Genomic DNA, 26,798 nt, shown 5'->3' with positions numbered 1-26,798 from the left:
ATGTACATTGTATCTTCATAATCTTCATTCGGTTTATGCTGATGATCTTTAGTTTGTTCGTTTCTACGAAGATTCTTTCAGGTCTCGCTAGAAAAACGTTGGGATGTTATGTTTTCTACTGTTGCTATGGTGTAGCTATGGACACTATCAACAACGAACCGGAAGGAAGTGGACGTTCGGTTCGCGGCTCTTTTTTCCTCCATTGATTTTTCACAAAATCCTTATAGCAAGAGATTGGTGCCTGGGACCAGGACAACAAGCAACCCCAACACTCGTGACTATAGTACATTCAATTTGGCACCAAAACGGCGTTAAAAACGGAAACAAAGGTATAGGTTCAAGACTGTGTACATAATTTTTATCCGGAGTCAAGGAACTACCCATCCCACAATCCATTGCGAATGATATCGTTTATTCAGTCTTTCAAGTCTCGCTAGAAAAAACGTTGGAATGGTACGTTTTCTACTGTTGCTATGGTGGTAACTATGGACGCTATTAACAACGAACCGGGAGGAAGTGGACGTTTGGTTCGCGGCTCTTAAAACGGGTTACATCAGACCCTAGACATCAAACTAAGCTCCTATACAATAATGATTTCTGTTACATTTTTATGGATGTCTTTCATTACAACCAAATTTAATAAAATGATTGGAATAGATCGATGCATATTAGCAACATTATAAACTATAAAATGTAACAATCCTTGATACATAAAGACAATACAGTTCATGTGTGATATATATGATTTTATTTAACAAAATAATCCTGACAGATTAATACTATTTTTTAAAACAGGTTTGATTTGACCACTTTTTTACAATATATATAGTCTAGATTATTTTATAAAACCCATTCGGCTTTAGTAAATATTTGATATAGTGGGTAGATATACATTTTTTACAACCCTAATTATGTTCCCTCTGTGCACAACGCCAGCCATAACTACCAAAATTCCTGTTTCTAGAATAACAGTCAAAATATCCGAAATTAACCAATATATGTACTTTATTTTAACATATATATATATATATATGTACTATGCAATAAATACTTCGGCCACACGACATCCGTGACATATTCAGTGAATATGTTTTTTGTAAGCCTTTTATAATCCTAGTTACAACATTTTTTTGGAAACGGAAAAGACTACAATTATGGCACCATTCAGTATCAAGCTGTATGACTTGACTCTGAGGAATTGTAGTCTTTTAGACAAATCTCAGTGTTCCCTTAACTAAGAAGTAATATATATGTAATTGAGGGTACACAGGGGAGTTTAATTGGATGGTTAACACATTTATGTGATGAGATATTTAAAAAATAATTGATACATTTGGTAAAATGTATTTTAACCATATATAGCAGCTCCCCCTGTTGTTTTGGTGAGCTGACTACCCTCACATGGTACTTTGTTCCAAGACCTCTCTAAAACAGTTATTCCCATGTCTGTAGCCCCTTTTGTTGCTGAGTTATAAGCCTTCAAACATGCCCTTGGGTCAAGGTTCCAAGGGCATTATTTCAAAGCAGGGGTCATGTAGAAACCTCATCTTCACATATGTTACTCTCCAGGATGAGACCTTTCCAACGATGTATGTCGTTCAGCTCTAAGCCAAAAACCTAAATATTCTCATTTCATAGGCATGGGGTCTTGGAGTCATACTTTCATAGAGCGCTTTCAAAGCCCAGTACATAAAATGTTTTTATTTTTTTTTTATTTTGTTTGTTTGCTTGTTTGTTTTGGTGTAAGTATATCATAGAATCTGGGGAACTATATGCTTGGAGGACAGCCTTAAGTGCTTGGTTTAGAATTATGGCTAAAAGTAAAAATCTCTTATGCTCTTGTCCATATTAATTCATCCTAGTACTTTTTTTTTATCCTTCTTTCCTTATAGAATAGTTAATCTAATTTGTCATCAGTCATTGTTTTAATATTCAGTTTAATGTATTTCATAGAGCAACAGGGTTGAACAGGTCAAAAGGCTTCATGTCTTTTAAGCAGGGAGTTTTTAACATCAGTCTTGTTCACAAAGCATACAGCATAGAATGACCCTCTGTCTTTTGGAACATTTTCACACTTTTTAACACCCTTTTTTGATGTTTTGATAAAAGTGTGTAAATTGTGAAAGGTTTGGCAAATTGAGAGTGGGGCCTTAAGTGACTTGTGGGCTCACAAAATCTCTTAGAAGAGACCTAGGAAGTTGATTTTTGTTTTGGTAACAGTTCCCAATCTCACGAACAACTGGTGAAAATGTGGGGGTTCTAGGTCAAACATAAGTGTATGAAAAAGGGTCTACGGAGAGGAGGGAGAGAGGGGGGGGGGGATGAACGATAGTGAACTAAAAGTTACCAGGTGCGCACCCTCGGCCTTTAAACCGACAGTGAGCGTGACTGCACGATTGCGCATGTCAGCAGTACACTGGCAGACCATAATGCAGCATAATGGGCTTTTTGAATGGGTTTTTGCTTAGATTCCTAAAATGGGATCTTTGGTTAACATAGATTTAAGATGTGTTTTTGCAACCAACCTTAAAAAACATCAGTAAATACCCCCTGAAAGATCTAATAAACAGGTCGCTCACAAGTGACGATTATCAATACGTCATTATTTGATGTCAGTGTCATGTGCCCGTTTGTAGTTCTTATCGCTGGCCGTTTACTTTTTTGATTGCATTTTCTGGTATTAATCTAATCCGTCAGGATTATTTTGTTAAATAAAATTATGAAATCATATAAATCACACAAACTGTACAGTATTGTCTTTATATATTGTTACATTTTATAGTTTATAATGTTGCTAATATACATCGATCTGTTCCAATCTTTTTATTAAATTTGGTTGTAATGAAAGACATCCATAAAAATGTAACAGAAATCATTATTTATTGCATAGGAGCTTAGTTTGATGTCTAGGGTCTGATGTAACCCGTTTTAAGAGCCACGAACCGAACGTCCACTTCCTTCCGGTTTGTTGTTGATAGCGTCCATAGCAACTACCATAGCAACAGTAGAAAACGTAACAACCCAACGTTTTTTCTGGCGAGACCTGAAAGACTGAATAAACGATATAATTCGCAATGGATTGTAGGATGGGTAGTTCCTTGACTCCGGACGAAAATGATGTACACAGTTGAACCTATACCTTTGTTTCCGTTTTTAACACCGTTTTGGTGCCGAATTGAATGTACTATAGTCACAAGTGTTGGGGTAGCTTGTTGTCTTGGTCCCAGGCGCCAATCTCTTGATATGAGGATTTTGTGAAAAATCAATGGAGGATTTGAATGGGAAAATTTAATTCCGGAACCAGAGCAGCCGAAAAAAGAGTCGCGAACCGAACGTCCACTTCCTTCCGGTTCGTTGTTGATAGCGTCCATAGCAACCACCATAGCAACAGTAGAAAACGTAACAACCCAACGTTTTTCTAGCGAGACCTGAAAGAATCTTCGTAGAAACGAACAAACTAAAGATCATAAACACAAACCGAACAAAGATTATGAAGATACAATGTCATCAGAAAGGTTATCAAAACGACACTTAAGCCTCAAACTATCTTAAAATATTGCATTTTCCACCGAAAATAGAAGGGATGTCTGCCATGTTTTTTTTTTCACCAGGGGAAAACCGGGCAGTCACGTGACCTGAGGTATGCCTATACAAAAGAATAGACAAAAGGAAACGTAGACATGTCACAATTTTAGAGCCCTTATTGTGAAACTACTACGTTTTGCGCTGTGGACCAACGTAGGTATTACACATTTTGACATGAGACTGGGTTGTCATTTAGAGATCATTTGATATTGATACTTAGAATATTTTTATCCAGAGTCTTCTGAATTGACAACCTATTTTAGGTTTAACCCCACCCCCGGTGAGAGGAGTTACATTTAGTATTTCAATGTGTAGAACGTGATTATTACACATTTACACAAATTAATGAAGTAAATGGAATTCTCCTCTGCTGAGCTCAGACCTTCGAGCATGGTGGAGTTATTTTTCCTCCTCTCTCTCATTTATTTTAGATTTTAAAAAAAAGGTCAATACTGATTCTACAAATAGTCTATGACTCACGATCGATTTGTAAACTACATACATATGTAAAAGTAATTCAAATTTTGGTTCATGTGAAATATCAAATATCACCTAAGTTACAATCAATGTACAGGAAGTATTAAAAGTGAATTTCTATCTGATTTGAATGAAAAACATTGTCATGCTCAGGGATTGGACACATTTCTTCCAGTATCTGGAAACAGTTGATATACTTGCAGTAGAAATGTCTTGGATTATAGTGGGCTGTAACATACGTGTTGTGAGTAAATTGGCTGCTTATAGAGCTCTATCTCTGTACTGTGAATAGTGTCATATTAACAGTGTATGAATACAAAGAGTATATTGAAGTCATGTGTTGAAATAATTGTATGTCTCTTTGAACCTATATAACCATTGTACACAGGAAAGATGAGCACAAGTCTGTAGTTGTGTTTATTTGGTTTAATGAAGAGAAAAATCACATTGATGATATCCCCTGCATAGATTTAGAAAGATGGATGATGAGATGAGTGAGTAAAAGGTTTGAGTTAGCTTTTAGCCAGAATCAACAGTGTGATACTAAATTAGAGAAAATATAATGGATTATTCGAAGTAATATGGCAAACAGGAGTTGTGCTCTTTAAGGACGTGTTGTCCTTAAACAAGGTCTTTAAAAGGACCGTTATGTTGTTGCTGCTTATCAGTGGGTTTACTTGGAGGTGGTGTACTTGGTCACTGCCTTGGTGCCCTCGGACACGTCGTGTTTGGCCAGCTCACCGGGCAGCAGCAGACAGACGGCGGTCTGGATCTCTCTGGAGGTGATGGTGGAGCGCTTGTTGTAGTAAGCCAGACGGGATGCCTCCCCGGCGATGCACTCAAAGATGTCGCTCACGAACGAGTTCCATAGTCTTGGAAGAGATCCCAGTGTCGGGGTGGACCTGCTTCAGGACCTTGTAGACGTAGATAGCGTAGCTCTCCTTCCTGGTCTTTCGTCTGTTTTTGCCGGTCTTGGTGGCCTTGGGCGCTTTCACGGTTTCAGGCATGTTTGCTGAGTGGTGGTCTCAGAAACAGATAGTTAAAGGTTTCTCTGTATATTTTGGTGTTGATGCAAATGTAGATGGGCTGTTGCTCACAAAAGATAAAGTGCTATTAGTCCTACAATGTTTGACATGTTGCCTATACCCCATGGATATGTAATTATAGCTTACTTCTTATTAACATGTCGTTCATGATGTGTTATACATATATTTTGTGAAAATAACAAAATGATTTTCATGAAGCCTCTTGTAAAATCGAAGCTTTAAAGAGGGATTATATGGGTAAATGCTTTGTTCCAGTTCCTACGAATACTCCCCATCTTCCACCTAAACCAGTTTCAGATATGTATTTTTGTTTTCCAATCAGTCAACAACTTACTCCCCGTCTGTTTTCAAGATATATTTCAATTCAATTCTCAAATCCATCATTACAACACAAGGTCAGCCAGCTTACTTCATTCTGCATTTTTCAGGACATCGTTTTCTCAATTCTCTATCAGATTCAGAGGACCTCATTGTTGGAACAATTAACCAATGTGCCATCATAATCTTTCTCTGCCATGAGAGCTTATTTTCCTTTTTCTCCTCTTCTTTAATTTGTCTCTTTCTTGTTTTGCTTTCTTTTACACCTTATTGAGGATGTGTTCTTGTTAGCTTTATTGTTTTTGTCTCTGTGTTACATGTTTCTCTTAAGGAGGGCCACTCGACAAGCCCCTCTGGGTTTATTTGGCTCCTCCAGCACATTTCGTTCAAAATGTATATTTTGTTAATTAACTAATCATTATGTACTGTCTGTTTTTCCATTGATCCTTTCGGTCTTTTGGTTAAGATCAAGTGTAGTATCTGTTCTTATCAGTTTAATATCTGATACATCCCCTACCCGGGCACCATATATTAAATTGATTTTGGGACTTGAGATGGAACAGGGGCTTGCTCCGTCCACTCCACGCATCGACCTGGTATTGCAGTACCTCCGGGAACAGTGCACCCTCCTCTTTTCAGTGTTTAAAATAATCCTTTGTTTTCACTGCATTTAAGAGAAATGTGTGTGTGTGTGTGAGTCTGGCCTGGCTTTGTCACTGCGTTGACATGCTGCCAGGATGCAAGCTTTTTGAAATGAACTGGAATTTTGGTCAGGTTTGGGGTTATTTGTCTGCCAATTCCCCCATTTGCCACTCTGTGTATGCTATTGCTGTAGTAGCACACAGACACACAGACACACAATAACATATCAACAGAGAGGCAAATGTTTTCACCTACTTCTTTTTTACTCCATTGTTTAAGCTGACGTCATGCGCTCAGTATACAACCTCGTCCCCATTCCAGAGCACTGGGTGGCAGCGGTATCAATGTGAGAAGAAAATGATGCCAAATGTTGTTGTCTGTCTTTCTTTCCTCAGCATCTTAAATGTGGATCGACCGATTGAGCATATTCTGTCCGCGCAGTCACAAAGTCTTGGTGTTTCTGGCCTAGCTGCTGCTTCGACTGTTCTTTTGTTGGCGGTAAAAAAAAAAAACACACACTGGCGGTAGCTATCGGTCGGCTTTGATGTGGAAGTGTGGCACTTCCTGTTAGAATGATGAGCCTTGTTTCTCCACTTGAATGTAGAAAGAGAAGCCCTACCGGGCCTCAACTCAAAACTTTCTTCTGTGTTGAGGACAAGTAGAAGGGACACCCAGTGAAGAAAACTCTGATTTCGGTGGTTTGCATATTGTTGGGACCATAAGTCCTGTAAGATGGTCCTGTGAAGGACTCCTTTTTCCCTGAGCTGTACAACTCATACTTACCTGGCAGGGGAGATACCATGATCAAGAAGGTGGTTCACCCATGGCGAGGCTTGGCCATTGCACTCCGGCGGGGCTGACCTATGTGAATTCCCCAAATGTGGGAATCTCGACTGCATAATTTGTGGTAGTGGGGGACTGTGTTCGCGCTCTCCCCTGATGGATTGTCAAAAGTAATAACGGGGAAACAGATAGGGAGATGCTGCCTTCCAACCTGGCTGTAGCAACAGACAGACAACAAGAATTTCAAAGGTGGCTTAATGCACAGCCAGTTTCTTTGCTAGTGCTAGATCACAAGATCACTCGTCAATCAAATTTGTTTCAGATTCAGCAGCCCTTGCTCCGATCAATGTGAAATCCCAGTCACGGCACATCTGCCTTACAGAACGGCTGTGGGCCAATAAAAGGCCCCAATCTTCTCCTGTCTTTTGGTTCACTTAAAGCCTCAATATGTAACATTTCAGTTTTGGTGTGCTTTGGCGCCAACAGCAGGTCTCTGACTGCAACTGCACTGTCGTAAAACAGTTACGCTTCCCATCTGAAACAATGTGCATTTGTTGACAAGCAGAGGGTGAGGAAGCCGGCACAGACGCCGTGAGAAGATAAAGAACCATGTCGATTCAAAAGGTACAGTAATATTGCCAGATTTTGATAAAACCTGGATGTCTGCAGTCCGATGTTTAGTATGAGTATATGTATTAAACTTTTACCATGATATCTATAGGCCGTAGCTAAATAGCTACATGCTAGTTTGTAAGCTCATAAACTTTTTGGAGACAACGTCAGATGGATATATTTATCTATTTGTTTGCAAACCGGAGACATAACTTGTGTTGACTTTCTGCTCCCGGTAAACCTGCTAAACGTGAGACAACGATGAACCGGAAATGATGCAGCCTTACGTTATGTCTAAATCAGTTATATATAATCTGCAAGGATGTTCATTCTGTCATATAGTTGCTTTCCCATTAGACGTGAGAAGGATCATAATACCGACTTGTTTAGGCAATATTATAACTAGTCTGCGACCATGTATATGTAATAACTGTATGAGTTTTTTTTTTTCAACATCGGGTCTCCTTTTATTCCAGGATTCAACTTCAACTCGCCATCAGTGATGAGCAGGAGCCCGGAGTGGAGCAGCGTCACAGGCCTGCAGCAATGTGTGTTATGATAGCATGGCTGCTTGGGAAATCTGACACAATCTGTGAACTTAAAACTACAACAAAAAAAAAAAATGCACAATTGAAAACAAAAGACAGTATAGATAGTACACTATCCTGGAGCTTTGTTATGATGGACCTTAGCTCTGATGATGGAGTGGGGGGGGGGGGGGGGGGGGGGGTCTACACTATCCTGGAGCTTTGTTATGATGGACCTGAGCTCTGATGATGCACAGTTGTAGATAGAGGCAGGCAGAAAGTTTCGGAGCAGCTTCTCTCTGTGAAATGTGAGTAAAGTTCAGCTGTGGGTGGTGCCTGCTGATCATCAGCACCAGACTCTGTTTTGTAGGAAGGCCCGTTCATCTTTGAATTCTCTTTTGCATCAATGGCCGTAGTCTCGTCTACGCTCTTCAAGGTGTTCACACTCCAGCTCTTTGATTTTTATTGCAGCAATTCAGGACCTTGGACAATAATATTATTTTGTATTAGCGTGGTTTCATATTTTCAAAACTGTTTAGGTAACAGCAGCAATACGTTTGTATATTAGACAACTGTAATACTAAATACTTACATCTTGTGTCCATCACGGTTTCGAGCAGGAAGTCGGTGGTTCCGGTTGGTTATAATCAGTAGCTGTAAGCAAGGTCAGTGTTCTGTATACAGGTGTGACCAAATTGCTTCTCTGCATACATAAGGGTGTTCTTTTGGAAGTTCTCCAAATCTGAAGTTGTCCTGTTGGGTAGAAAAGGCAGACAGAAAAAAACCTTCTCTGTTAGTGGCATACTTCTCACTTCCACTTCATACTGCACCAAATAATGTAAAGGTGAGCAGAGTCCTCAGCTTGAAATTCAGTTGGAGAGATAGAGTCAAAATATAAATGCAGTGTGCCGTTTCAAATACATTTTTGTAATGGTCCTAAAAAGCATTGATGCATCATGCAGCCATTGTCGATTTGAAAAAAACGGAAATGTGTTTGTATGGAAATAATTACAAATACAAGCATTTGCATGAGTGGAAGGTGATCTGCGAAATATATATTTGTGTGTTTGAGATGTAAGTAAAATTTACCTGGATTACAAGACATCAGCCTCCTCCTCTTCCTCATTCAGTAGCTGAACACCTTGGACAGCAAACACATCATTCCCAAATGAAAAGACAAGTAGAATATTACATCTTACCATTCAATGACAGTATTTTTTTAGATAACGTTACTCCATGAAAACATACCTGTCGCGGTCTGACTGTAAGACTCTGGCAGGGTTGTAGGTTGCATTTGTTGCTGGAGATGATACTGATCTCTTTTTTAGAAAGCTGGAATAAAGTTCGGAGACATTATGCTGGTTGATACAACTGTGCAGAGTATGTACAGTAACATTAGTTTCAACACATGAGAAACTTTGCATACGCTCTGCTCAGATACTTAGCAGCTGGAGCTATCGTAACCTGAACCCGGGACAATATGCTGTCTATGTTATCATGCTACGGGCTAAACTTCTGCAGACATGAGCTGACTTGGCTTTCAAACACCCGCTAATGTGTCGACAACTTTTCAGCAAAGTCTGCTCAAATAACTCTGACATATAAGGTTAGCATGCGTCGCTAACGCATCATCAGGGGACAGTAACGTTATTCTGACATTCTGGTCGTTATATGACATAGACTGAATGGGTTTGTGTTGAAACAACTGATAACTATGATGCAAAGAAATAAGACAAAGTTTATAACGAGCATATTACTCACCAGTTCAACAGCAGCAGTGCCAGCTCCGTATCGGACTTACAGCCCAACGTTCCCCGAAGCTCTCTCCAACGTGTAAAAGCCTCTCCAATATTTACTCTAGTCCAGTCTCTTGTTCGGTCACTCTCTCTTTATTCTTTATTTTATTCCTAGCTTCATCCGTCAATGTGCTTTTCCTCTTAGCCTGCATCAAGAGCCACAGAGATGGGCTTCATGCTTTGAGTGGGATGACTTTTCTATAACTAATCCATTTGATTAAATATAATTGGCTTAAAGTTATTCATCATTAGGGCCATGGCTAATGTTACTGGCACCAGCATGTTGCAGCTTTGCCCAAGGAGGCTTAAGGCCCGCCTAGGCTCTACCTCTTTGCATGTTACTAGAATGAGCAGAGCTAGATTGAGACAGTGGGTGCGTCCGAATTGTCATTTTTGCTTAGGAAGGTTCCTAACTGAGTGAAATGACCCAGAAGCATTTAAGAGGCGGCCATGATAAAAGCTGTTCGAATTCTCTATAAGCAAAGGAAAGGTGGGTCAGTGCTTCCTTTATAACCTCCTTTAGCATAGGATACACTGGACCATCCTTTACCAAAGGATATGAGATATGCCGCCCCACAGTTCCTTGTGGCCGCAACATTTAAAGCGAGGCGCGCATCTGACTGTTCACGTGACACAGATCATGTAAGGGACATTTTTAACCGTATGATGTTTTATTCAACATATTTCATTCACTTAAGAATGCTTTGTGCAGTTGTACATTTGTATGCTTAAAACATTCTGTATATGTATATCTTGCATAAATGTAACAATTAATTTTAAACAATCATACTTGGGCTATTTTTGATTAATGTTGATTTCTGAGTGGACAGGAAGGTGATGGTTTCACTTTTGTTACTTGTATCCTGGTAGCCTATATGGCTTTTATTTCAATTCCTTGTGGTGATTAGGATTATTTCACCGGTAAGAAGGCACAGGGGAAAGTTTTTTAGATGTGCTTTTAGTAATCCATTTTCGGAACATTGTAGTTTAACCACGGCAGACCCAGCCACTGGCTCATGATGGCAGTAGAGATGCATGATCAAAAGTTTATTTTACTGTGTCTATGCGTACAACAACAAGACACTTAACAGGGACTTAATGTTGAGATAAGGGTCACTTACAGATAAATGGAAAATAATCCATGCGACAGTATGTGATATTGGGCGGAGATTTTAATATTGCTCCCGACTCATGGCTTGACCGACTTCCACACAGAGGTCAACAACCCGAGTATGATGACACTGAAAAAAATATGTTCATCAACAGGTGTAGTTGATTACTGGAGAATATCAAACCCCACTTCTTTAAAATACACGTGGATTAATGCTGCAAACAGAAATCAATGTTCTAGACTGGATTATTGGCTTACAACCCAGGAGTTGTGCAAATATGTTTCGAAATGCGAAATAGCACCATCGTCTCTTACTGACCATTGTATGATAAATCTCACACTGATAATGATTAAACAACCACATATATCAGAAAACATCTGGAAATTGAATGACAATCTATTAATGATGCTTTTCGTAAGTTAGAACTCTTTTGCAAGAGGTAGACAAACTGGAAATTACAAACATGAGCAAATGGGAATGGTTTAAGATTAAGAATAAACAATTGATACAAGAAAAAATATGTCAAGAGCACGCATAAAAATACAGCGAGATCTTCTATAATAAACTGTATGAAGCAAATTTCCAAAAAGTAGATTGTGATTTCCTTTGTTTAAAATTATAGTAACACCCAATAGACAAACAAAAACACAAGAGGTACACTTCACCTCTCCATAAAGCCAGGACAAAACAAAACACAGTAAAACAAAGAAAAAACTAACAAAACAAAACAAAAACGAACAAAAAATAAAAATGAAAAAGCAAGACCCTTACTGCCTCCATCAACCATCAAACCAGTTCATGCCCAAAAGAATCACTTGCCAGATCAAGAAACAAGACATTTTGCAAACGCTAAGTAAAACTTGAGTGATGATGGCATATATTTACATGCATATACAGTCATATATATACATATATATATACACACATACGTACGCATTCATACATATTTATATTGTTTTAATTAATTAATTCTTTTGTTGTTGTTTATTGCTAAAGTGATACTAAATAATTTTCCAGTGAAGCCCATGTTTCTGTGTATTCCTGCTCGTTATTTTGCAGCCTGAAAGCTACCTTTTCTAACCTGGTTATTGCCATTGCTTCAGTGATCTATTCTTTATAAGATGGTGCGTTTAATTCAATCCAATTAGCCATGATGACTTTTTTTGTGACCATACAAACAGAGAGAAACATTTTTTTGTTCTTTGAGGAAACATCATTAAAGCTATGGAGGTCAAGTATACATGTGAGGTTGAATAGATAGCCTGATATTGGACCTCCCTGTTAAGCCCCCCGATGTAAAATAAATGAATCAGATATGTCATTGTTAGTTCTTACGGAAGCCATTGGTTTTGTGTATAGCATCTTGATCCACTGAATGAAATTGTGACCAAACCTGTATTTCTGCAGAGTACTGAACAGAAATGACCATTCGATCCTGTTGAAGGCTTTTTCAGCATCCATGGTGCAAAGTGCTGCTGAATGAGGGAGAGTTTTTGCTACATGAATAATATTGAATAGCTTTCTTGTGTTATCAGATGATTGTCTATTTTTCTTACTCTCAAACAAGATATATCAATCTCACTAAAGTTCAATAAAATTGAATCAAATATAGATCTGTGTGGATGAGCTTTCCCATTACCTGAATTAACCTCGAAGCAAGAATTCTGGCCAAAATTTTATTGTCTGCTGTATATTTGCAAGAGTTATTGGATGATAGTTGCTACATAGCAAGGGGTCTTTGTCTTTTTTGTGGATTAGGGTAATGTGGGAATAATTCAACATGGGTGGAAAACTTCCCTTGTCAAAGGATGGCTGAAAGGTCTGTAAAAGTATATATATATATATATATATATATATATATATATATCCTCTGTGAACTCCTGATAAAATTCTGTGGTATAGCCATCAGGTCCGGGGGATTTATTATTAGAGAATGAATTGATGGCTGTGGTTATTTCAATTTGGGTTATTGGCAGTTCCAAAAAAAAATGTCCTCCTCTGTTAAGCAGGGGAGATTAATGTTCTTTAAAAATGTATTTATTGCATCGGGGTTCTTGCCACTGTCTGACTTATACAGGTTATCATAGAAGTCAGCGAAGGTTTTATTAATTAGAGCAGGGTCAGATGTGGTGGAATTATTTGGGAGACTTATACATGATATTGTATTTTTGGTCATCTGTTTTTTAAGTCTTGAAGCCAACAACTTTCCTGCCTTCTCCCCATGTTCATAATAATTTAATTTGGCCCTTTTAAGCTTATATTCAATTTTGCCCCTTATAATATCGTCATATTTCACTTTAAGTTTACATAGGTTCACCCATGCTTGGTGCTTATATTCTTTCAAAAGTGAATTTTGTAGCGACTTGATTTCTGTTAACAGTTTGTTTTCTTCCTGGAGCTGCTTTCTTTTCTTTAGACTGCTAATTTTAATTAATTCTTAAGGCAGCATTTCAGTGCTTCCCATATTAGTGGGGTATCAGAGATAGAGTTTTTATTTGTATTGATGAATGAGTGTACTCACATATTTTCTTTTTGGTTTCAGGATCTTCAAAGAGGGAATTGTTAACTTTCCACTGTTTGGGCCGCAGTGATGCTGCCTGTAGCCTTAGGTCCAGTTGGATAGGGCTGTGATCTGAGATAACAATAGAGTGTATTTGGGTCTGTGTTACACTGCTAGCTGTTTCTTATGAAATCAGGAAAAGGTCAATTCTTGAAAAGGTTTTATGTCTGTTGGAGTAAAAAGTGTAATCTCTGACATTTTGATTTAATGTTCTCCAAATGTCCAGAAGATTAATGAATGAAGATTAATGAAGTCTGCATTAACTTAAGTAGTGATGTGCACCCTCCCATTTGCATCCCAAATGGGGGGTAGCCATTGATTGCCATAGCCTACTCCCTCCTGAAGAAGCCAGTTACGGCGAAACGTTGAGGACCTCTTTTATTCCACTTTTAACTTGTTTTATTTGTTTTATGACAACCTTTTAAAGTGACTTTTTAAGGACTACGGATTGTTTTTAAAGCTGTTTTTATCTCACAGCGTGGTTTTAACAGCTCCCACAGCGGATTTTAAGCGGATAAAACATCACCGAAGGAGACCGGCAGCAAAATCCAACAAAATACGGTGAGTGACAGCGTTCAAAGTGTGCACACTGAAGACAGCCAGTCACCACCGTCTGTACGGATCTCCAAGGACACAACATCGTCTTTAATCCTGCTTTTATCTGCTTTTACTTGCCCCACTGGTTTTATGGATTTCATGTAAAAACCGGGGAGCGACGCGAGGGGGACTCCCTCAGTCCCCCCTCCTCTCCTGTCGGGAAAGCCTTTCAGAGACTGGTTTTATTAATAATCATACTCTTTTTTGGTCCTTTTTAGTCACAGCTCTTCCTTTACTCTCCTCCTTTTACTTCTTTTATCTCTTTTTACGTTTCCTCCACCTTTTAATCCAATTTTAAAACACACCTGTCCATCCTCCATTTTAGCTCCTGGTTTTTAGCTCTTGTTTTTAGGTTGTTTTATTTTATTTCTTTTATTTCTGGTGCTTCCTCCTGTGTCCGTGGGGGGTGTCAGATTTTCACACACTCTCTGTGGTGTGTCTATCAGCTGGGATTCCCCTTCACAAACTTCTCCAGCTCCACAGCAATATGTCCATAACCCTCACAAACCGTTTCACACCACTGGCTGCTCCTCCTGGCCGGGGGAGGAGGGGGAGCATTAAACACCTGCTCCTCACCGTCCACCACCAACACACACACAGCTCACACTGGAACTCCATTCACAAATAAAGAAGTACTTTAAACTCCTTCAGGCCATTCATCACTCTGAAATACTTAATAACACCTTCACTACCGGTTCATTTCCTGGTGAACCGCCTCACCTCCTTCATCAAACCCTCTTCACCCAATAGCACAACATTTGATTAGGTTAAACTAAACACAGACACATGGATGTACAACAATATGTCAATTGTCCAAGAGCACTACGATCAGGTGATTGCTGTGGAGCTGGAGACCGTGCCCCCCCTTCTTCCTCCACCTCCCTTGATTCCTCCTCCCCCTACTACCCCTCCCCTAAACCTAACCTTCGTCGCCCCACTCCTCCCCTCCTCCTCTCTCTGTGTCGCTGGAGGTTTAAGTTTAATCATTTATTTGAATCAGGGACAGTGTACAAAAAAAACCATTAGTCTCAGAAGAGAAGAGATGCTTTGTACCAGATTTAGCTAGCTAGCTAATTTCCATCTGTTGTCCCTGGGCAGATGATGGCAACAGCAAAATACAAATCAACCAGTCACACACACACACACACACACACACACACATTTCATAAGAGAGAAGAAAGACATAGAACAATTTACAGATATTAAAACATTATGTATAAGTTTCCCTGAGAGATCAAAAAGGTTGTCGAAATGACACATTAATGCTGACAAGACCGGTTCCTTAAAATCAATTTTTTGACTTCCCGGGTGAAAGTGCAGAAGTTTGTGCAAAGTTTAAGACTAGTTGGAAGACTATTCCATTCTTTAATGGCTCTAAAAGAAAAAACAGATTGCGCTAAAGCGGAGCCACGTTTAGGAATACTGCAATCTCCGTTAGAGGCAGACCTTGAAGATCTGCTTATCAGCTCAGAGCGAAGTTTCATAAAGCTTTTCAATGGTGGGGGAGCAGCATCATGGATTATTTTGTACACTAAGCGGACATCGGTATAAAAAATTTAATTGTCAAAGCTTAGAATTTCATATTTATCAAGAATATCACAATGATGATACTGTTGTGGTTTCCTGTCCAGAGTTTTAAGGGCTTGTTTATGAAGTGACCTTATGGGTTTTAAAGAGCCCATATTATGCCCTTTTTGGGGTTCGTATATTTAATCTATGTACCTACTTTTGTACGTTCACAATAGCTAAAGTCTGAAAAAAGTGTCTGTTTTCATGTACTGCTCCTCCTTGCTCCCGCTATGCTCTGAGTCCGTCAGCTACGCTCTGCTGAGCCCACACTGTTAGACCCCACGTGGGCCAAGTCTGCTCTGATTGGTCTGCCAATCCACTCCGTCGTTATTGGTCAGTTGCTCAGCACGGTTCTCGGAAATGTCCCGCCTCTTTTACCATATTGGGAATGCAGCCACTGGCTCCGTCCGAGGGTAGCATAAACATTAGCACCTTAGCACTACTGTGCTACCGCAGGCTACGGCATATCGTGGGCGCGCTACAGAAGTTAACGGGCGTGCATCATGAGTTGCAGGGCTTGCCACAACGAGCCAATGGGCTTAGATCAGTGATCTCACACTGACAATGACGTCGGACTGACAAATTTTTATCGAGGGGGGCTAGAACCGAGCGTTACATGCGGCTAATGCTACAGCTAACAGGAAGACGTAGGACTTAGAATTTTTGCAAATAGATGTGCCTAAACATGCACAGGACACTTGGAAAACACACTAAAGAGCATATAAAACCAGAAAAAGCATAATATGGGACCTTTGAGATAGTCTTGTTTGTTGAGACCAACATGATATACAGTAATGAAAGTGAGAAAAAATCATAGCATTCAAATACATTTTAGACGCTTCGACTGTAAGTAAGTTCCTGATATGTCTAAAGTTGGCTATGTTATATTTAACTTTATGGCACATCTTTTTAATATGACTTTTAAAAGTAAGGTTGTGGTCTAGTGTAACACCCAAGTATTTAAACTCATCAACCTTTTTTTATCATTTGCCCACCTACAATAATATTTGAAAAAACCATGTTTGTGTTTATTCACAAATTACATGACCACAGTTTTGTCAGTATTAAGAGTCAGACATGAATAACGTAACCATTCTATGACTTGTTCCATTGCTAATGACAGTTTGGCAGCTACTTGTTCAGGGTCTTTCCCACATGCATATAGGACCGTGTCATCTGCATACATCAAGGTCCCCACATCATCACACACAGATGGGAGATCATTGATGTATGAACTAAACAACAGCGGTCCTAAGATGGAACCTTGTGGCACTCCCATAACGCAGGCTTTTAGTGATGATATTTTATCATTTATCCGTACGCACTGGGAGCGACCAAGTAGGTAAGACTGAATCCAATTAACAACGTTAGCAGAGAGTTTAAATTTAGACAATTTGGAGATGAGTACTGAATGATTAACTGTATCGAAAGCCTTGCGCAGGTTGAGAAATACAGCACCCACCACCCCTCCTTTATCAAGGCTACCTTTAATGACTTCAAGGAAGTAGCAACATGCCATTTCAGTGGAATGGTTTGCTCGAAACCCAAATTGCATAGGGTGCAGTAGATTTTCAATATTAAGATGGGCTACCAGTTGTTCAGCAACAACCTTTTCAATAACTTTTGAAATGGCAGGCAATATACTGATGGGACGATAGGTGCTCACTTCCTGTTTGTCCCCTGATTTGTGAACAGGAGTTACAATAGCAGTCTTCAGAGTGCTAGGGAATACACTTTCGTCCAGTGACCGGTTTATCATCTGAGTGACAGAGGCTGTTAAATCATCCCTAATTTTTTAAAGAAAAACCGTATCAATTCCCCAAGTGTCCTTTGCTTTCGAATTAGATAATGATGATAATATTTTGTTTACCTTTGCCTCATCTACATATTTAAAATGCAGAGCATTTGCTTTGTTTGTTAAAACAGTGGGTAGCTGGAATTCATTGGAATTGCTCCCTAATTCTAAAACAGACTCAAGAAAATACTCATTAAAACCATTTGCAACAGCTAGACTGTCATCCTGTATAATCCCATTTAATTTAAGCTCTATAGGTCCACTCTTGGAGCGAGCTTTTCCTGGTGAGAAAAAGTGGCGTTTCCCCAGAAAGTATTAGGGAAGGTGAGACCACAGACACCTGCCGCCATCTTTTTCCTATAGCTATAACACCATTAGACGGCAGCTGATCGTTCTCTCGTAACTGAAGAGTTTTTCCGGAAGAAGACACTCATTATAGGTGACTCCAACCTCTCCCGGATCCCTCCTTTCTCAGACCCACACATACAGGTAGACAGTTTTCCCGGAGCCAACTTCCATCACATAGCCAACATACTCAAAAAACTCACCCCATGCCACAACACCACACAGGTAATACTATCAGTCGGACTTAACAACTGCCTTTCAGAACATGACCCCACCACACAACTCAAACAGCTACAGACTATGTGGAGGACCAGCCAGACCACCTTCCCCAACGCCACCATTTACATCCCCGTCATAAACTTCTCACCCAGACTGGACAAATACAAACAGACACTACTGACAAAACTCAACGAAACAATAGCCTCCAAATACAGCTTCATAAAATAATAAAAAAAATTAAAATAAACCTACTACTCTTCCAGACAGACAAGGACCACATACATTGGACTGCAGACACGGCCGGGATGTTGTTCAGGTACTGGAAACAGCAATTAAACTTATAACTGGGGACAACTGTTTTCACAACTCTCCACCAGTCCAACATCACTAACCTCTGTTTTCTCCCTCACAGCCGTACAAGAGATATTAGAAAAAGGTCTCACCTTCATCCCCACACCAACCCACCCACCCGACCGGAGCTCAGAGGGGACCTACACACCTTCCACAGGAGGCTTAAGTTAAGGGATCACTTCCAGGGGGAGCAGAGGCGGGAGCCTGTGCTGTTCACTGGACCGTCCCACTGGTCACCAAACACAGACATACTTTCACCTGCCATTTCTCAACTCATCCATAAAAACAACCTCGCACTCACACATTGGCGCCCCCTGCCACACAGAACGCACAACATTAGTCAAGAACCTAAACGCATCATCAGAACATTGGGTAATCACAAACACATAGTTATTAAGCCAGCAGATAAGGGGGGTCAAATAGTTATTCAGGATAGGTACAGTTATATCTTAGAAGCACACAGACAGTTAAATAACAGCACATATTATAAAACACAGAGACACAGACACTAGTTAGAGACACTCTACAGACAAAAATTCATCAACTTCAAACAAAAACAATATTTGGACGGTCCCAGTGAGCCCAGGCCCCGCCTCTTCTATCTGCTCCCTAAGATCCACAAGCCTCCTGAGACCTGGACGGTCCCCTCTGTTGTTCCGGTCGGCCGCCCCATCGTCAGTGACTGCAATTCAGAAACCTATACAATAACAGAATACATAGACCACTTTATCATCCCACTCGCCAAACTTAACCCCAGTTACATCAAGGACACTTACCATTTTGTTAATAAAATCAAACACCTGCAGGTACCCGGTCACACATTCCTCTTCTCCATAGACATAGATTCACTTTACACTAATATAGAAACACCACTCGGCCTAGCTGCCATACAACACATATTCAATAAACACCCAGACCCATCCAGACCCAACAGCCACATTGTACAGTTATTACAGATCACCCTCACCTGTAGCAACTTCATGTTCAACAGTCAGCACTATCTCCAGCTGTGCGGCTGTGCGATGGGCCGGAAATATGCCCCAGCATATGCCGACATCTACCTGGCCCACTGGGAGGAAACGGCTTCCACCAAACTCCCCATCAAACCCCTCCTGTATTTCCGGTACCTGGACGACATCTTCGGCCTATGGGACGGCACACAACAGGACTTTCTGACATTTCTGGACATTCTTAACTCACAGCACCCTAAAATAAAACTCAAACACAACATACAAACATCTGCAGTCGAGTTCTTGGACACCTGTGTCTTCTTCCGTGCCTCCAGCGACCAGACCAAAACACTGGCCACAAAAGTATTTTTCAAAGACACGGACCACCATGTACTCCTCCATAAAACGAGCTACCACCCCAGGCACACGTACAGAGGCCTGATCAAATCCACAGAATCTGCACCTACCCGGAGCATGTGGAGGAGGCCACCAGCACCCTCTTTAGTGCGCTGAGGCCCAGGGGTTACTCGAGGCGCTTCCTCAGAACCATCAAGGCGGAGGTCGGCCGGACCTTCAACGATAGGTACAACGACCCAAGCGCCCAGCCTCCGGTCCTACTCTCGTCCCCATGGTTACCACCTATTCGGAAAGTTTAAAGAGTTTTTTAACGACTTTGAGGGGGCAAGGGAGGGCTGTGACGTGCTGGGCGACTGTTGGCTAATCTCTGCCTACCGCAGAAACAAAAACTTAAGAGATTCTTGTTCACACAGACCTAGATAGAGATGAACAGAATGGGGAAGCGTCTCGAGGCTCAGACATTGGTTTTATCTGTCTCCCCCACTTTTTTAACCTTGAAACCTGGTACAACTAATGCCGTCTATGCTATCAGATGTAAGGCCTGCCACAGACTGTGGGGGAGACCAGGAACGACGTAACAGCCAGAATATAGCAGCACTTTTACAAAATGAACAGCGGGAACGGGACCAGTGTAACTTCAGTCTTTTCTGACTTTGCTTAACTCAAAAGACTGAAGTTATTGTGCTAGGCCAAAACCTTTCTGGTCATCCAGGTCCTAACGTCCTTAAGGCACATTTCTAGCTTACATAACTGACTGGTGCCATCGGGCTTCATTGATACATAAAGCTGAGTATCATCTGCATAACAATGAAACTGTATGGAGTGTTTCCTCATAATATTTATATCCCTATCCCTCTTCCTGCATCTTATCACATCTCTCCCCCTATCCCTTTCCAAGCCCGGCGCAGTCTAGGCCTGTGAAGACTGTTTCGTCATGAGCCGGGGATCCGGCCGAAGATTTCTGCCTTTTAATAAGGCAGTTTTTTCTTACCACTGTAACTTTTGCTGCTTTGCTAAAGTGCTCATGATGGATAGGCCAGATCTTTGTAACATAGCAATAAGTAAGGTCTTTTACCTGCTTTTTGTAACATAACAATGAGTTCGGGAAAGACTTCCTTAAACAACTTGGTTAGGATTGGGTCTAAAAGACAGGTTGACGGTTTTGACGCAGAAATAATTGAATTTAGCTCTGAAAGAAGAAAAACAGTCTAGATTAATATCAGTTCCTGGAACTGTTTCTGCCATATCAGACGTATCTGCACCAGGTAAGGGCAGGAGGTTACCAATTTTGTCTCTGATGTCTAGAATTTTCTTCTTAAAAAAGCTCAGGAAATCATTACTCCTGAGGGCTAAAGGAATACAAGGCTCAATGGAGCTATGACTCAGTCAGCCTTGCTACAGTGCTGAAAAGGTATCTAGGATTGCTTTTGTGTTCCTCTATTAGAGGAGTAGTAGGCAGCTTGAGCGTGACGTTGAGCCTTTATATATTTTCTATGACTATCCTGCCAGAATAAACGAGATTCTACCATTTTGGTAGAGCGCCATATTCTTTCAAAATTTTGCGACGTTTGTTTTAGAGTACGGGCTTCTGAGTTGAACCATGGAGCTAGTCTCTGCCGTTTGATAACCTTCTGTTTTAGGGGAGCAATCGAATCAAGAGTAACTCTCAGCGAATCCACTGCACTATCAACAAACTGATCCAGCTGAGAGGGACTAAAGCTATCATAAGAGTTTCCAACTGGGTTGAAACACGGTACTGAATCAAAAGCAGCTGAAATAGCTTCCTTAAATTTAGCTACAGCACTATCAGATAAATGTCTAGAGAGCACATTTTTATTAAGCAGAGATAATTCTGGTAAGACAAAGTCAAACGTAATAAGGAAATGGTCTGGTAGAAGAGGATTTTCTAGGAAAACTGTAAGGTTTTGGATTTCAATGCCATAAGCAACAAAAACAAGATCCAGGGTGTGGTTAAAACGATGAGTAGGTTCGTTTACACCCTGGGTGAAACCAATAGAGTCTAATAATGACATGAAAGCTGTGCTAAGGCTATCATTATCAACATCCACATGGATATTTAAGTCACCTACAACAATTATTCTATCACTGCTAAGGACTACATTTGATAAAAATTCTGCAAATTCAGATAGAAATTCAGAATATGGGCCAGGAGGGCGGTAAACTACAACAACTAGAACTGGCTGAAAGGTTCTTGAGACTGGATGTGAAAGACTAAGAATAAGGCTTTCAAAAGAAGAAAAATTCAGCTTTGGTCGAGGGTTAACTAGAAGTCTAGAATTTAAAAAATAGCTGCTAATCCATCACCTCGTCCAGTGTCTCGAGGTATATGAGTACTAAAATGACTGGGAGGAGTGGATTCATTTAAACTAACATATTCATCTCGACACAGCCAGGTTTCAGTCAAAAAAAGTAAATCAATATGCTGATCTGATATCAGATCATTCACTAAAAGAGATTTGGATGTTAAGGACCTAATGTTCAAAAGTCTGCAGTGAATTTTCTGATTTTTTTGCAAAATCGTATTCGTAGTTTTAATTCTAATGAGATTTTGACGATTTACGCCTTTTCATTCTACGTTTGGATGAATTATAAAAATGGGTCTGGGCCGGGGGACAGACACAGTAACTATAGTATAATTACATTTAGATTCAGAATTACAGCTATAGTGACTGGGAGACAGATCTAAGGGAGGCGCAGAGAAGTGTGTAAGACTGCAGCTCTGCCTCCTGGTCTGAACTCTGTGTTGTTGTCAGGGTTTTGGACTAATAACCTCTGCTATGTTTCTAGATAATAGAGCTGCACCGTCCAAAGTGGGATGGATGCCGTCTCTAGCTAGCAGACCAGGTTTTCCCCAAACCTGCCAGTTATCTATGAAGCCCACATCGTTTGCTAGACACCACCTCGACAGCCAGTGGTTGAGTGATGACATGCGGCTATATATACATGTCATCACTGGTCTGATTTAGGAGGGGTCCAGAGAACACTACGGAGTCCGACATCGTCTTAGCAAAAGTACACACCGACTCCACATTAACCTTAGTGACTTCCGACTGGCGTAGTCGGGAGTCATTAGTGCCGACATGAATTACGATTGTATCAACTCTACCTTTAGTCTTTGTCAGCCATTGAAAATAAAGCTAACTGCTAAGCTAGGCTAAGAGTAGGTAGCTAAAATAAACAAAACTGTTAAGCAGGTTTGTCGCTAGAGAGAAAGAGTGCTTTTCAATTACTTCTGTTTGTCTGAACATACAGTGTGTTGGAAACAACAGTGGTAAGAATCTAGGCAAAATTAACAATTAAGCTTTTAGCTCTAACAATCAGCACTGAACAACACAGTACAGCAGAGAACAGAACAGGAAATGATGCAATACGCTCACCCGTAGTACGTAGCACATTGCATGCTGAGCTCGCATTAAATCCTGCCACCGGCTCCCGGTGACGGGATTCACAATGTTGGGGTTCCTAACCCTGACCCTAATCCTACCCTACCCTGGTGCTAGACATGTTCTGGATGAACGATTTTGGACAAAACACTTCAGGGTTTTTCCTGGCTCAAAATGGGCCTTTGGGGGGTGACTATATGTGCTGTAGTAAACGTTCGACACGTGTATTACAGTATAGTCTGAGTCTGTATTACCTTATTTGACAGAAATCTGTGCATTTCCTATTATTTCTGACCATTTTATAAATAATAGTATCATTATGATTAAGTTATTGAAACCCCAATTAAATCTGGTAAAGATTTTTTTTTTGCAACAGTGAAACGGGAGGATCTTGCTCTTTTGCTTTAAAGAGTAACTAAACCCTAAAACCACTTTTTTCAACTATAAACCTCTGTATTTGAGTGTTAAGTAGTGTTATGGATCAATTCAAGTCCCAATCTCGACATTTGAGTACAAAGTATTTAAATTCCGAATATTGTGTTAGAATGGGGAGTCAAGTGTATGTGTGTATTTGTGTGTGTGGGGCAAACATTGTATCATGTTGCGGCTGATAACCTCGCGAAGGAGTGAGTGGGCGAGTTTACCCGCCCCCCTCCCTCTCGGAGTTGATACATTGACGAAAGCCTCGTGACTCTGATTTAGTGATGGGAAAAGCAGTTATTTTCAGTGTACTGAATCAGTAGAATCAGTTCAGTAAAGTGATTCGTTCAAAAGATTTGTTCACCGAATCGTTCAGTACTTCTCTGCAGCTCTGCCTGCGAATTAGAATTTAATAAGCTGAAACACGGCCGACCGTTTAGTTCTGCTCGCGATCGTACTGAGAACAGCCGGTGGTGAATAATAAGCCAATGAGCTGAGAATTTAGTTGGATAAAGCTACAGTTTGCAAATTGAAAGCTGCTAAAACAATCACATATATTTTCCCCGACCGTTCTGTTAGGTACGTTCAGTACGTTCAGTACACGAATCACTCACTGACTGACTGACTGAGAGGAAGAGAGTGACTCGGAGGCGGAGCTCTCGTTCAGTACGTTCAGTGAACGAATCACTCACTGTACCCAAGCACGATTGCCCCCCCACTGCGCCATTCCCACGCTGGCCGGCCTGGCCCGCGGTCACACTACACAGGACTATCCGTGTCTAAGCACGATTACCTCTTATAATGTCGTAATACAACACATGCACGCTTTATGTTATTATGAAGCGTGCTCAGTTTACAAACAGGCGGACGAGAGAGAGAGAGAGAGAGAGAGAGAAAAAGAGACGCGCAGTCGAGTCCGCGTCTGCACATCAAAGAAAAACACAGAGCATGACAACTACTTTACTGACTTTGCAGCTTATTTTAAACCATTTTAATCAGACACAGCCATAAATAAATGAAAAAATAAAATAGACACGCGGCCGAGTCCACAGTCGAGTCCGTAGCCGCACATCGGAGAACAACACAGAGAGCATGATGTAGTGTATGGGCTATTTATACATGCGGAGTTATATCACCCCTTGTGCCTTACAGCGCACTTCATAGTTAATTACATTGGCGCAGTGATATGTGTTGCCGGACTTCTTGTAACCTGCCGTTTTTATCAGTAAAGTGTCCTACTGAGTTGAAGCTCCGTCTCCGTCTTTCATTTAAAAGTTGTTACAGATACAACAAATTGGCGACGAGCACGAACCGAGATGCAAGTGAATGATCCCGGCTGCACTGACAGTTGAGGGAGGCGGCGGAGCTCGGCAGAGAGAGGAAAAAGAAAAAAAAAAAAAAACAGGACTCGTGAGTGACGAGCTAAACCAGGCTAACGGCTACGGTAACTTCAAAGCGCGGATAACGTGGACAAAACGTGAGCATGTCAATTGTTGGCAAAATAGAGGAGTTTGACAGTGCAAATGAAGACTGGGAATCATATATTGAAAGGGTCGAACTTTACTTCACTGCAAATGATGTGGAGGATGAAAAGAAAGTTCCAACACTCCTCAGCCTTATAGGTGTTAGAACATATAGCCTGCTCAGAAACCTGCTAGCCCCCCAAAAGCCTGCCACACAGACGTTTCAAAGCATTGTGGACATATTAAAAAATCACTTGAGCCCAAAGCCCCTTGTGATAGCAGAGAGATTCCGTTTTCACAATAGGAACCAGTCTAAAGATGAAAGCATCTCAGAATATGTTGCTGAACTACGCAAGCTGACTCAGTTCTGTGAATTTGGAGCAGGACTTTCTGATGCTCTGCGTGACAGACTGGTTTGTGGCATGCATTGTCAAAGCACACAGAAAAGGCTACTGTCAGAAAAAGATCTTGCACTGGAAAAAGCACTGGCTATTGCAGTATCAATGGAGACAGCAGCAAAGGATGCTTTGGAGCTACAGAAGAAAGCTGTAGACAGTGGCATACACAAAATGTCAATGAATGACGCTAGAAAACAAGAACACAAGTGTTACAGATGTGGCAAAACATCTCATGATGCAAACGACTGCTGGTTTAAGGACAAAAACTGCAGAAAGTGTAACAGAACCGGACACATAGAGAGAGTGTGCAGGCAGAAATCCAGCAACAAGCAAGCGCAAAGAGAAAAATCAAACAAAGATAAAAAGCCAAGATACAAAGGTAAACATGTGCATAATGTGACAACATGTGAAAGTGGATCAACATCAGAGTCTGACAGCATTGGACTGGCTTGTTTGAAGTTGCATGACATAACCGAGGAAGACGACAGGGAAATTATCTGGATCACTCCAGATGTGTCTGGCATAAGACTGAAAATGGAGCTAGACACAGGGTCAGCCTTATCTGTCATTTCAAAAGCCGACTACAAACGACTGTTCCCCAACTTATCGTTGCTGAGGACCTCTGTGCGGCTGAAGACCTACACAGGTGAAAGAGTGCGCCCTGCAGGTAAACTGAAAGTGAAAGTGACGTATGAGGGTAAAACACTGCAATTGTTGCTGTATGTGTTGAAAAAGGGAGGGCCGCCACTCTTCGGCCGGGAATGGTTGAGGAAGATCAGACTGGACTGGCACACCATTAAAGCTCTACATTTGGCTCGAACAGACAATGATAGTTCACACAGTGCCACAGAGGGACTGTCGCAGCTACTCAAAACCCACGAGAAGGTGTTTGCAGAAGGCATAGGCACCCTAAAAGGGATAAAGGCAAGAATTGAGTTGGATGAAAATGCAAGTCCAAAATTCCACAAAGCCCGTCCGGTGCCATATGCGCTGCGTCCAAAGGTGGAAGCTGAACTACAGAATCTAATGGCCTCTGACATCCTGTCAAAAGTTGAATGGAGTGATTGGGCGACGCCCATTGTCCCTGTGATGAAGAAAGGGAAGGCTGAAGCTGTTCGCCTATGTGGAGACTTCAAAGTGAGCATCAATCCTGTGCTGCGTCCTGTGCAGTACCCACTGCCACGTATTGACGACATCTTTGCATCGCTGGCAGGAGGGGAGAAGTTCTCAAAGATCGACCTAGCACAGGCCTATCTACAAATGGAGGTCGAGGAATCCAACAAGAAACTCCTCACAATCAACACTCATAAAGGACTGTTTCAATACAACAGGCTCGTCTTCGGTGTTGCTTCTGCTCCAGCAATCTGGCAAAGAGCTATGGATCAGGTGCTTCAAGGTATCCCAGGTACACAGTGTTATCTTGATGACATCATTGTAACAGGCAAGAATGATGACGACCACCTAGAAAATCT

The 26,798-nt window shown here is 41.0% G+C and overlaps 1 protein-coding gene, 1 long non-coding RNA gene and 2 other non-coding genes across 4 annotated transcripts; 2 read left to right on the top strand and 2 right to left on the bottom strand.

Moving 5' to 3' along the window:
* Positions 1–2,855: 2,855 nt before the first annotated feature.
* LOC132988781 (uncharacterized) lies at positions 2,856–3,497 on the bottom strand. The gene is made up of 2 exons (XR_009675858.1): positions 3,124–3,497; positions 2,856–2,990 (listed from the first exon to the last, which is right to left on the bottom strand). It is a non-coding gene; the product is annotated as an uncharacterized LOC132988781 (long non-coding RNA).
* A 1,238-nt stretch (positions 3,498–4,735) lies between these two features.
* Positions 4,736–5,069, bottom strand: LOC132988754 (histone H2B 1/2-like). The gene is made up of 2 exons (XM_061056326.1): positions 4,965–5,069; positions 4,736–4,900 (listed from the first exon to the last, which is right to left on the bottom strand). Exons 1-2 carry the CDS (start codon positions 5,067–5,069, stop codon positions 4,736–4,738), a joined length of 270 nt encoding a protein of 89 aa, XP_060912309.1.
* Positions 5,070–5,869: 800 nt separating this feature from the next.
* On the top strand, positions 5,870–6,056 carry LOC132988924 (U2 spliceosomal RNA). Its single transcript, XR_009675894.1, has one exon. It is a non-coding gene; the product is annotated as a U2 spliceosomal RNA (small nuclear RNA).
* Positions 6,057–6,843: 787 nt separating this feature from the next.
* LOC132988923 (U1 spliceosomal RNA) lies at positions 6,844–7,007 on the top strand. Its single transcript, XR_009675893.1, has one exon. It is a non-coding gene; the product is annotated as a U1 spliceosomal RNA (small nuclear RNA).
* The last annotated feature ends 19,791 nt before the right edge of the window (positions 7,008–26,798 follow it).

Source organism: Labrus mixtus, chromosome 14, assembly GCF_963584025.1.
Source record: "Labrus mixtus chromosome 14, fLabMix1.1, whole genome shotgun sequence".
NCBI classification, from domain to species: Eukaryota; Metazoa; Chordata; class Actinopteri; order Labriformes; family Labridae; genus Labrus; species Labrus mixtus.
This window is presented reverse-complemented; position numbering and strand designations above follow the sequence as displayed.